The 12,061-nt window shown below is 38.3% G+C and overlaps 1 protein-coding gene across 1 annotated transcript in view; it reads left to right on the forward strand.

Moving 5' to 3' along the window:
• The window catches only part of Dscam1 (Down syndrome cell adhesion molecule 1), a 73,978-nt gene that overhangs the window by 1,892 nt on the left and 60,025 nt on the right, over positions 1-12,061 (forward strand). The window contains exon 2 of the mRNA XM_064696078.1: positions 4,535-4,743. Coding sequence (XP_064552148.1) covers positions 4,677-4,743 — 67 coding nt within the window. The 5' untranslated portion in view covers positions 4,535-4,676. The remainder of the gene's footprint in view (positions 1-4,534; positions 4,744-12,061) is intronic.

Here is a 12,061-nt window from a genome sequence, read left to right on the forward strand (position 1 = left end):
AACCCATGTGTTTTTAGTTGAAGATACTTATATGTTGAGTATCTGGCAAATATTGATTTTGGCTGTCGCACAAAATGTCAATGGACATGGCCAAAGGGTAAAGTGAACAACGGACACAAACAGGCTAACCAAATAATGAGAACCAAGCAAACAAAAGTTATTCTTTTTGTTGATGCTGCGGATGCTTATTGTTGTTGTTGTTGTTGTTGCTGCTGCAGCAGCCACAAAGTGGACTCGAATGTCAATTAGGCGCCGCTTGCAGCGTCCAATGGGTCACTGAACATGAGACATGAAACCAGCGACTGCGCCAAACTGGACAATGGACACTCGTTCCTTTCCGGTTTCGACTGCCAATGACGAATGCTGGATCCGAATGCGGATTGACCCTGCAATGGGCCAGTGCACTTTGTGGAGCAGACAACAGCCGTTTCCCCCTCTTTTTTATTTTATTTTATACTTTTCGAAAAAAACACATTTTGCAGCAATTGCAAAAAATTTATTGGCCCAGCACCCTAATGCACAGACATTTTAGTTGCCTTCCGACGGAAAAGCAAAAAAAAAAAACAAGAATGAGTAATAAAATTCGTAATTCGTTGATGTTACCACGCGATTGGGGCACCGGCACCGCCGGATCTGTCCAGATTTAATTGTGGCCCTGAATACCCGCTCCGTTAAATTGACAACAGAATTTATTATTTGGAAAATGACTCAAATTCTTAATGCCGTATTTATCTCAAAATTCGGGGAAGTCTATTTGTTATACTTTTTTCTTCAACTAGAACCTATGAATAAGCGTATAATGCTATAAATATTTTGTGCAATTGTATGTAACGGGAAGAAGGAAGCATCATCGACGCTAAAGTGTATATATTCACGATCGGAAATTTGAATCCATCTAACTCTGTCTATCTGTGTCTCGCGTCGATCTCGGAAACTTCAAGAGTTAGAGAAATATATGTTATCCTATTTCCTGTAACGAACGAGTTATCCAATAGTTCATTAATCGAAATCTTGTCTTATTTCAATAATATCCATAGAAGTGAATTTTCAGACATTACACAGATTATAAGTATTTTACTTCTTCGATGACTCGTTCCACTGCCTTAAGCTAGACTATTACCTTTTGGTACTATAAAAACTAACAATCGAAGCTGTTCTAGAATACGCTTTCCATAGTAAAGAGCAAAGTTAAGAAGCGCATTCGATTATGTGTATTATCCAGATGAGAGTATTCATACTTTTGACAAACGAAGGATTAAATGTTTGTAAAGATAGCTTGTCACTGGGTGCGGGGTATCTCTTAGTCGGTCACATATGATTGGAGCACTCTTATCTGTTCTGTGAATGATGTTTCTTACAAATATAACATATGCCAGCAATGCTCGATCGGATTAAGAAATGAAACATTCTTGTACAATAAACATTCTCGTATAAGGTAAAACTAATTAAATAATGCAAGCACGTCCAACTTTTCTGTGTAGGATCTATTTTTTTAATATCGATGATCCATTAATCCCTCAACTATTTTTAAATTTCAGGTGTTAGTATAAATTGTATGTATTATTTAATGTTAAGCAAATATTTGTGGATAACCAATAAACTTTGGATATTATTTGCTTGAAAAATTAAAAATTTTGATATTTAGATGCTTTTTGTGCTGTATACAGAGACGCGCGTGGATATGCCTCGATGTTGAACGATTACCAGATGTTTTCTTAATTAAGGCGCGCACTTTTCGGCATATGTTTAATTATTGTATCGCTTAAATGGGCGCGTCTCAAAAAACGTTGCTGAATCATGCCCCAAGGCAGCAAGCAAATGTGAGACGCACAGGATGAGCAATTGCTTTTGTTTTCTCTATATGCTTATGCCATTAAATATTCAAAAATATCGGGCACATTGGCCCAAAAAATTGTACTCAAGAAGTTCATTACCCGGCAATATTCGCAGATGGGTAATACTCTGAAACTATAGCAACTAAATTATGGCTGTAATACGCAGAAACATTTTGTTGATTCGGCTTAAAGCAAAATTCCTAAAAGTTCAAACAAATTTCACTCAATTTTCTATACATCTTCAATTTATCTAAAATGAAATTATGATTATATTTTGCTAGTTATTTAAATAAGTAAGCTTTCCGTATTTAGAAACTGTCGCAAATAATCTGGTGAACTTGGGCTTGGCTGCTCTATAATTTAAATTAACTTTTGCTATTCCACCCTAAAGTCTACTGCGCAGCTGGGCAACTGCGCCGTAAGCCAACAAGCTTGTCAATTGCGTTGTTCACCCTCTGGCAGAGTTCATTAAACCAATTCGTAGGCTAACATTTGTTAAGGCAACCGTCAGCCGGTCTGATCCTCCCTTTATGGCTGGCCACGTGCCGGCTGCGCCTGCGCCGCGCAACCCTCCATCAAAATAGTCCATAAATTTAAAATCGCAGATACAGCGGGAAATAGTCGGGCGGCGAGCTTTGGCGTGTTAAATACAATTCATTAGATATCCATAAAAAAAAAAAGCTGAGCATCTAAAAAACACAAAAATAAAACAATAAAGAGCTTTAGGCATTTGTTGCCATGGAGGAATGCACTCAAGTTTTAATTAAGCGTTAAAAAGCGCACAAATTGCCTCTAAATTTCAAACATAATCTTCAGCTATCCGCTGGATAAGCTGCAGACACATGCCAAGACAGACAGACAGACAGACAGGCAGACAGCCAGACAGTGCCGAGCTGTCCCGTTCCATGATGACATCCGTGTCCGCGTGTATGGCAAGTTCATAACATGGCAAGAGGCATATGTCAAACTGAAGCACAGACAGTCCATAGAACTAAATATATATAAAAAACACTTCTGTGTGTGTGTATGTGTGTGTGCGTGTGCGTGTGTGTGTGGAATCGTGACTTCCTGCCAGGCAGAGTTTTCAAAGCACGCTAATGTTTGGGGGGACAGATGACGTTTGATACTTTATGGATGACAAAAGGCACAAGACGACATCGAAGTGGATTCTCTATTGCCCCATTGCCGCCCATTTGCCCATTTGAGGTTTAATTAATGACATCCACATCGTCAGTAGTTGATTTTTTCCCTGCTTTTTACGCTCTTACATTGGATATTATAGCTTTTACACCAAGTTTGTCACGCATTTCATAATATATTTTCAATTCAATAAAGTATCTATATAAAATTGAGTGTTCTGACTGACAGACAGACTAATTGCAACGCCCAAGTTGGTAAATTAAGTACTAACATAAGCTGATATTTTTTGGGATATTCCAGCTGCGGAAAATTTGCGAAAAACGGTTTCATTTTCAAAGATCTTTCGTCTGAAACGTGTTTCACTTTTCCCAAAATGCATCCCTCCAGGGTGAGGAGGGTAGGGGTACAAAGGTTTTATGGACGTTGTTTCAATTGTTTATAAAATGAAATTTTGAACCCTGGCTCAGCGATTGTGGAAAATATAGTAAATATAAGATTCAATTCTCCTACGGACGAGATATAGAGGAAAAGTTGAAAACCGGGCAATATCTTCTAGTATCATGGAAATCTAAGTCTATCTTACATTTATACAAAATTATTATCATGTCAATATAAATTGAGTAACATTGTTTGCCTTGTGAATTTGATTGCTTGCCGATACGCTTAATTATATTCTATTATTAAATAAATGAATTAAGTTGATGTCTGCAAGAGTATTAAGTTTTCGGCAACCCGAAGATATCTTTTCTCTGCTGCATTTGCTTCCTATTTTTCGCTGATAGTTTATATTGCTTTATAAATGGTTGGCGTTGTCGCAAGTTCGACGTCGCAAGTCTGCGGGTCTAATGCGACCACCATATGTGGCATCTGCGGACAAATTGTTGGTGCATTTACTTTCATGGATTTACATAAAAGTGCCTGGGGAGGGTGTTGTGGAAAGTCTCTTAGAGCTAAACGATGACAGGGCGCAACCCATCGAATGTTAACAGATTCATAAGTAATATAGAGTTTCTTTATACTATGGTCAATGTATTCTCTTAGCTAACAGATTCTTTCACCAGACTTTTTCAGCTGCAAATTCTGTTGACTGTGCTTAAGGGCCACACACTTTGAGAGCCTGCCACGCCCATTTGCCCACATCCAGCTAACGTTTTGCACTCAAATTTGCAAAGCAATTCCGCACGTCCAGCAGTTTGTGCGGGTGGTTTATTTATTGCCTGTTGGTCGCCCTGCTTGAAGGGTTGCCTCTGGGGTTGTTGCATGCCTAATCAAATTACTTGCATTTCATTAACACTGGGTAACGTGGTCATTGTTGTTGTTGTTGTTGTTGCTGCGCGGGCCTTGTGGGGTTAAAATCGATAGTTACATGTTCTAGACGGTGTTAATTAAAATACGTACCTCTTCCTTAACTGCTCTTGACTCAGAAAAGATACTTGTAGTATAAGCTAATCACATATCTGATTTGATGCCTTGGCAATCATTATATTATTTGCAAACCGGAAGTAGCGCTCATTTCCTAACTATTCCTAACCTCCACAATGTTTTGTTTCTGATTGCAGCAGCTGAGTCACCGGGTCTACTCCTTACCTCGCTATCGTCGCGTTCGTGTGTGCCCAGAAAGGGTGTCTTTTTTGCATTTAATCGATACAGTCAACAGACCAACCCCGAGCGGAAAACTCATAATCCGGAGTGGACTACAAAATGGCCTATATGATGCCGAACGAACGCCTCAAATGGCTAACGCTGTGCGCAGCTGTTGCTGTTCTTGGTGAGTAATTTTATTCTTTTTTTTATAAATATTTCTCATATTATTTCAGGGGAAAATGTTTAACATTTGTTCAATTGAGATAGCACTTGAGACGCCATAGAAATCTCATGGAAAAGAATGCGTCAAAACTAAAGATTCTGAATCGAATGATAAATAAGAGTTGAAATAACACAGCGGGCGTGCAGATACTCATTTCCCACGGGCTTTATTTTTAAATAGAGAGCTCAAATTAAAGAAAAACAAATAAAATAATAATGCACATATTTTATAGACTACATTTACCATACATTTCGTAGCCGGTATACATTCAGCTATAACTCTGCGTGCTAAGCTTCCGAAAGAAACTCCAACAACTCTTTCTTTTTGGTATAGGGTATAAAAATAGAATGCTAGAAAAACAAATAGTCGAACAGATACATTTTGGTGGAATTGTGCAATGTTTCTCTCTTCAAATGCTTGTCTCTGTTTATGAGTTTACACTTTTACTTTTCTTTGCTCTGTGCCCCGGTTTTATCTTGTTGACACATTCTCTTGAAAAGTCCGCTCGACTTTGATGACTTCTATGAATATTTAATTGCGCTAACTTCATTTACTTTACTTTTATTTCACTGTGGCTTTTCTGAGTGTTTGCTTTTTGACATTTACTGGCCTTTTGCATATAAATGCATTTTTAGATATTTCTGTTGATGTAACTGTGTCTGATTATGTCCTGTACCCATTAAAATGCGTAATAAGGGTATATGGGTTGGGTGCAGCTATAAGTAAAAGGCAGAAGGTAACACATATGCTCGGGATAACGAGTTGGGTTGATCCAGACAGTTAGACATCTGCCTTATAGTCCTAAAATTTGAAATATGCATATATTCTTGCATTAAATATGTTTTCGATATCTCTCCGCATTTCCTTTATTTAGGCGCTGGGTATTGGGTATCTCCCAGTCGCGTACACCCGACTAGATTCCTCTCAGCTGTTTGCTGTGCTTTAGGCAGCAGATAAACTGCGGTTCATTGCCTCGCCCTGCTAAATAAAAGAGAGATTGTTGAAAACTCGACACATTTCCTTTATTATTTGGAGCCACAGTGATTCATAGTTAAGCATAAATCTCACAAAATATAGTATGGTATATGTATGTAGGAGCTATACGCATATTATATAGCAGGTATAAAGGCACATGATTAATTTTTTTCGCTTTATTAAGCAACGACATTGAATTTTCGCATATTTCAATAATTTTCTTTTATTACGGTCACCTCTGCGGGACGCAATTGAGCAGGGCAAACACTTGACCCGTTCCGATATCATTCTGGAGAACACAATGGCTTTGATTGTGCTATTGCCATAAACGAGTTATATTTAGCTTATAAATTTATATTGAAATGTCTGCATCGCATTTAAGGGAATATGGCCTTATAAGAAATTCATATTCGAAGCGAAAAAATGTATTTATTGCGGCCCACGTGGCGTATGCATAATTTTTATTACATTAAAAACATGAAGTAGATCAAGCCCCCAATTTGCAAGGCAACTATAAATAAATTGGCACGAAAGAGCAGACAAGAAACCGGCACAAAAATAACACACGAAATGCACAAGAAAATACAAATTATTGTCAGTCGCGTGTTGAAATTAAATATTTCTGTCGAGTAGTGGATAAAAATATCGGATTCGTGCACATTAATAGTTATGTGACTTCACATGCGCGGAATTTAAAATAATTGAATGAAATTGAAACCGGCTTAGAGGTTTAAAAGAATGAAAGGAAACTTGTACACAAATAAATCGAATAGAATACGTGTGTTAAACAATTATGTCAAAAAGACTCCGACATTAAAAATAACAAAAATATAACAATCTTTATTTAAATTGTCTCAAAAGCAGCGCACAAGATACTTTTGAGTTACAAGTGGCCAAGTAAAAGATACAATGCCAAAACTAATTCTCTCGGGCAGCTGGCGCGCATCTTGCGCTGATTGTGCGGGTCATCATTCAATTTAAATTGATTAAAAACATTTTGCGCCAATTTTCCTCTCCACAGATGTGTGTACAGAAAAAATGTAAACAAGCTTTTATCCATACACACACAAGCACGCACACACACACACACACACACACACACACACACACATAGGCATACAGACATATGAACATATTGTAAGCTAAAATGCATCTTTTATCTTCGCTGGCAGCAGCAACGCATTTAATTCGCATTTAATTCAATTGGTTTGAAATTCAACTCACAGCTACACACTGCAAATCATAATATCAACAGGAAGCGAACAATTGAGCATACAGCGCGCATAAAATGAATAGAAACAACTATTATATTCAGTATTATCTCGAATATGTTTTTATATAAGCTTATATAAATAACATACATTGGCGACTCGCTTTCTTTTTCCAGGTAAGCTGCGCCTATCTTCGAAGTTCCCTTCTGTTTCATTTCAATTCAATTGAAAACTAGTTATATTGAATGACGCCTGCTCTTCCCCTTGAAAACAAAAGGTTAGGTTCATAGCGCATAATAAACGATTTGATGGGGAAAAATAATATTATTTGAATATCTTTAAATAGTAACAGGAAAAATGTCTATCTTCAAAACGCTCAAAATTTAGGAATCTTGTAGAGATATGGCCTACGATTTGGATACATGTTAGAGCAAGTAGTAAAGCCTACAATTTCTAAGTTTGAACAAGATGCTCTGTGTGGTAGTTCGAATAATGTAAAAAACAAAATATGAGCCTCATTTTTGACGTACTTATCATTCCTGTGGTAACTATATGATAAAGGTGTTTGATTCGGTCGATTCCCACAGTCCTGTGTATAGTTTCATGAAGATGGCTTTAAAACTGAGAAGAATCAAGATTGGATCAAGAATATATACACTTTATGGGGCCGGAGATGTCTGCTTCTGCGCATTACACATTTAATGACAAAATTTTAATAATCTCTTAAAGGGTATTCAAATGTTGTATTCTGCACTCGCATTTTCTTGTCGCATGTTTAATATAAAGTTGAACGCCACAGAAACTTTTAACAACATGTTAAAGTGGTTGTTAACTTTGTTTAAGTATTGTCGGAAAATCGTCAACTGCTTTTGTAGACAATTTGCCTAAGAGTTGGGTAATTAAATGCTTGTTACAATCAGAAGAAAACTAATGTTTGCTTTGATAACTGTTAAGATAAGGTTGACAATTTGTTTTTTTTTAAGTAACAAACAAATGGTAAATGAAAACCAGCAGTTATAAGCTCGTTAGCCTCCTTAAGTTCTTAGCTTCTTTGATTTTAAAGACATTCTGTTAAATTGTTCAACAATAACGTTTTTTCAGCTGACCTAAAACAGAGTTAAGCTTATGATTTGTTTAATAAGTTTTTTTTTACTGTTTTCACAAAGTGAACAAGTGTATATTGATTTTGTATACCGTCTGTTCGTTAATCTATATAATTATTAGTATTGGAAGTAGACTTATTAATATATATTCTACCTTCTTTTACACCGTTATACTCTGCTCCCAAAAAAGAAAGGATCCAGATGTACATTCTATTGTTCTTTTCTCTGTTTGTAGTCACGTTTTTCAGATTAGAAACTGAAAACATTAAGAATATGCGAGTGTGTAACCAGACCCGGACCCATCCACACAAATCGACAAATTCAATAACTGCTACAGTTTGAGATTGACTGCTTGACAATAACTGACATACAGTTTTAGAGTGTGTAATCATTCAGAGAATAGGCTAATACTCTCAGTAGAAAGATTATTTGCCGTACTTAGGATCTTTTCCAGGTACTTGGGTTCTCTATGTAATCAGTTTTGGAATTCACCGATCTTTGCAACTGTATATCTCATGCTACACATTACTTAAGGCATATAAATTGTCTCGAGGGAAATGACAGGCCTCGAGTGCGCGATGCGAGTGAGATGCTCCACACGCACCAAGATCGGATCACTGAACTGGGCTGCCAAAATAAAAGCCATTTCCGTTAGGCCATCAAACAAAAAAAGAGAGAAAAGCGTAGAGTATAGACGCAAGGAGAGGAGCGTATAATTACAAATGATTGATGTGCACTAGCCGAGGTACCGAGAGGCGCGGGATGCGAGTTGCCCGAGATGCCGATGGAATCAGGCCCCTCTTATGAGACGCCGACGATGGAGGCATATCACACGCGGCGCTTGTCCAAACAACAAAAGCAGCAGACAGGCATTAGGCAAAGGGATCGGAAGACACTTCAGCGTGGAAGAGGAGCAGCTGCTGCAGCTTTCGGTTCTATAGATTTATATACCCTGTAGATATTTAAAATGGGTATGAAAGGGTATTCTGGTTTTGTGGAAGTTTGAGGCAGAAGATATAGATATATATATAGTCGGGATATAGATATCGTTTGCCAATCTGTCTGTAGATATAGGCTTTAAATCTATATAATTTATTTCCGATATTTCTCATCTTTTTGATCATATCGTAGGGAGAGCTGCTTACACAGATTCCGAATATTTCACTTTTAAAAAATGCATATATGCGAAAGTTACAATCTTTGTTACAGCACAAGGGTACAGGGTATCTGTTTCTCTGGGTCTTCCGACTTGTTTCTATACATGATTTATTTTTAATGGTTCTCTCGAAACGTGTCTCTGTGTGCATGTTCGGTTTATTATTAGTTATTACAGTTTGTGCCCGAGTGCAGAGGAGTTGTCGACACAGCCGCAGGAATGCCGCATTTTGTTTGCCGGAGCGCCTTTGTTTGGGGTAAATGGAGCTAGGGATCTGGCTGAGACATCATCATGTAGTTGCACATTTATGGGCCAAGTTTCTGTGCATTTCATTGGCGCAGCAATTTTATGTGATTATTTGAAAGTTGTGCGTCGAATCGCATACGAAACAAAGGGGCTGAGCCAGCTAAGCCTATTTATAAAGTAGTCGAAAACAACAGAAAGTTTGGCTGTGTAATATGTGAAAATCTATTTATTTGTGCTTTATAAATTCCTTGGAAATCCTCTCGACACCAGACAGCTCAAGCATCAAAGAGTCACAGTCTCGCATGCCGTGGGCCATTTAAAACATTTGTCATACATTTTGCTTAAGCTCATTTAACAAGTCCAAAAGACTTTTAAGTATTTCTATAGGCAACCCAGATATGTCTTGTGCATCTGTATATCTCTTTATATATATATAGATATGCACATGCGAGTATATTAAAAACAGGCGGCAGCCGAAAATATTTAACGAGCTGCTGCTCAAAATGCATCGCTGGCAATTTATGTGTCTGCAGGCCTAGAAAAATTTGATAGAGAACGATTTCTAGCACTTAAGTTAAGAGCGTGTCAAGTAATTGCATGGCCTACTGTAAAGTTGATTAAAAAATATATAAATTACGATTTTTATTTGTCACGGCTTTGCGATTCAAATTTTGAATAGCCATCAAAGGGTTTTTATATCAAATTGTTACTCTACATTTTTTTTATTTTAATCAGGGGGGTTCGGTTTGACTTTGACTGAGAACTAAGTAAGTCAGTGTTAGAACTGCTTTGAAATTTGATGTAAGTATATTGAAAAATTCTCCTTGGCCAACAACAAGCAAAGATTTCAACTAAAGAGAATCACATGTATATTGTGTGTATATATTTAGAGAACGTTGAATTTAATTTATCTCAGAGCGGCAATAATAACAAAGTGTTTGTGCAGGGGCACGCATTCTTTCGCCCATCCCCCAGCACCAGTGCTGCCCTACAATAATTATCTTCCCTCTGCCTGAAGAAGCATCATCATCATCAACACAACAAAAAAAAAAGAACTTGCCCACAAATTATAATACTCATTTTGTGTCTCTGGTTGTCGGCGCGTTCAAAATCATTTAGAGCCCCGCGCTGTTGCCGCATTTCACTCAGCAAGCCCCGTGGATTTGGACTAGGACGAGAAACTGAGTGCTGAGTTTTCCGCTCCTTTTTCCACGGGGTGGGTGAGTTGCCGGGTGCGTGTGGGTGTGTTTCTGTGTGTGCGAGTTATGTATTCGTAGGTAAAGTGGATGTTAAGTAGATACTCTCTCTTTATTGGTATCCCGAAGCGTGTCGCAATGCACAGTTTGCTACCTCTTTAAATTGATTGTGTCAACAGCAAAGTTTTATAAATAAACGAGTAAATAAGCTTAATAACGTAACAGTTCTTTAGAAATATACAAAACGTTCAAGAAAAGATACACATCACCTCTTGGTCCCAACACACACTAAATATGAATCAAGTTATAAGCAGTCCCATGAACGATTTGGTGAGGTTGGCGTTGAATTATGTGGCGTTAAATTAAAAAAGGTCTATCTCTAAACCGAGGCAAGTTGATCTGAAATCTTCATTAACAAGTAAGACAAAGTAGAAAAGGAGAAAGAGGGAAGATTAACATAATTTTGGCGCCCCCATAAAAAGAATCAAGCCATAATTTGTAAATATATTTGATTGCCTCGCCCAGAGTCCCAACGAGGTGACATTTATCAGGCAGACATCATCTATACGTCGCGTACGACCCGGAATGCCAAGAGCTCCCCCCGCCCGCATACACCCTATACGAACGTGTTTATACACCCATGTGTGTGTGTGTGTGTAAACTGAGTCACGTTTTTTGGGAGCTGCCAACTCGTCGCGTTTTATCGCGGTTCTGTAATCTGGCTAACGAGCGCGACAGACAGCAACAATGACAAACAATTCTTTTATTTTATGTTAAAGTTATTTAAAGTTCCATTGCACGTGTGTTTATTCTCCATTTTGGCTATATCTTGAGGCCTTAATTAATGCGATGCCAACAACACTTCGCATTTAATATGCAAAGCGCGTCTGGCCCGCCTTTTGGACAGCTTCTTGTCGGGCCTGTCGCTATCGTTGGACTCTCGTCGTGTTTGTTGTTGTTTGCCCGGCGAGTTGGCAGCCCGCTTGGTTCGCCTTCCGCAGGCTCTTGACACATTCCCATGCACAACCACCAAACCCGCCCACTCAGGTATACAAATGCTCGCCCACGTGTGTAGACTCTATTTGGCGAATCTGGAGCGAAACCACCCTCTCTCTTGGACTGTGCGGTGGCAACACCCTCCCCCTCCCCCAGGCGGCGCCCGTCAACTTCAGTATTTGCCTCTCTGACTGACATTTGCAGTCGTTGTCGTCATCGCATCTTTCTGTACTGTGTTATAAAATATATATTCATTTTTGATAAACAAGCCAGTCGGGCTCAACTAGGAACTTTCACCCCAATTTTCCATTCGGGGTGAACCAAGTCTCACATAAATAAAAAAAAAAACTTGGTTTCAAGCGTTTTCTAGGCATTACATCTGAAATTTTAGGCTAA

The sequence above is a fragment of the Drosophila montana genome, unplaced genomic scaffold (assembly GCF_035044405.1).
Source record: "Drosophila montana isolate Dmon_TW-CO22-7 unplaced genomic scaffold, ASM3504440v1 contig_3833_1, whole genome shotgun sequence".
Taxonomy (NCBI): domain Eukaryota; kingdom Metazoa; phylum Arthropoda; class Insecta; order Diptera; family Drosophilidae; genus Drosophila; species Drosophila montana.